Source organism: Monomorium pharaonis, unplaced genomic scaffold, assembly GCF_013373865.1.
Source record: "Monomorium pharaonis isolate MP-MQ-018 unplaced genomic scaffold, ASM1337386v2 scaffold_561, whole genome shotgun sequence".
Lineage (NCBI taxonomy): Eukaryota > Metazoa > Arthropoda > Insecta > Hymenoptera > Formicidae > Monomorium > Monomorium pharaonis.
The window spans coordinates 1-1,000 of NW_023415870.1; the positions used below are offsets into that span (position 1 = coordinate 1).

Here is a 1,000-nt window from a genome sequence, read left to right on the forward strand (position 1 = left end):
AGAGAGAGAGAGAGAGAAAGCTTACAATTTACTTTGCGTATATGTAACCAATTTATTTATCCCTATTTATTTATCATAAATAAACCGGAAAACTGCTTTGTAAATTTAGACGATTTTGTTTTGCATCGCGTTGTTTTTCCCCGCGAATATTTCCGCCGCTTTTGATTATCCTGACATCCAGTTGCAAAAAATTCTATACTGGTCCCATGACCGACACTACCCCCGTTCTTTAGTATGTTTCGTACATTCACGCTATACATACAGTCGTTTTGAAGCTGTCGCAAATCATAATGCGATGTCTGAAATATATCATGAATAAGATTGAGATATATTAAAATCTATTTCTCGTTTTTATTTTATTATTATTATTATCAAAATCAGAGATTTTACATCAAGATGCATTTTTAAAATTAAATTTCCGAAGTGTTTTCGGACTTTCCGAAATCAGTATACCTGAACTACTTTCCAAGCAGATTTCCATCTACGTTCCGGGCTTTTCTTGCGTGAACAGGACTCCTCTTGCCAAGTGATATTATACATACTAGCGTCATTGCTCGTCGGCCAAACCAGACGCGCCTTGATTTCTCCACATTGGCAACTCATGCGACGCACATGGAGGCTGGCCTGTGTTCGCTCGCACCTGCGAGAACGTCTCCCGACGTCGGCTTCAATGAAATGTCACTGCTTTCGTTGGTTATCCCGACTACACTGGACTTAGAAGGGAGACTGAGGGAAGGAATGATAAGCTACCGCTATCGAGGATCGTGCCAATTTGGTACCTTACCGTACGTCATGTAATCGGTGCTGTTGAAGACTTTGGACGCCTTGCGCGAGGTAAGACGCCGACCACCGTACATCGCCACCGCCTGCACCTGAAGGAAGTACTGACACTTGAGTTCAAGATTCTTCAATTCGTAGCAGGTCTTATCCTGAAAAGCACACAAGTACAAAAATTTTGATTATGCCCAAAAGCGTCCATTCAAATGTGGAAATCATCGAC

At 41.5% G+C, this 1,000-nt stretch overlaps 1 protein-coding gene across 1 annotated transcript; it reads right to left on the bottom strand.

Moving 5' to 3' along the window:
• Positions 1-13: 13 nt before the first annotated feature.
• Positions 14-929, bottom strand: LOC105837750 (the record flags this gene model as incomplete). The annotated part of the gene is given in 3 exon segments (XM_028193252.2): positions 14-299; positions 454-665; positions 785-929. Coding segments are annotated over 3 exon segments (522 nt in total). The 3' UTR covers positions 14-62.
• Positions 930-1,000: the final 71 nt, after the last annotated feature.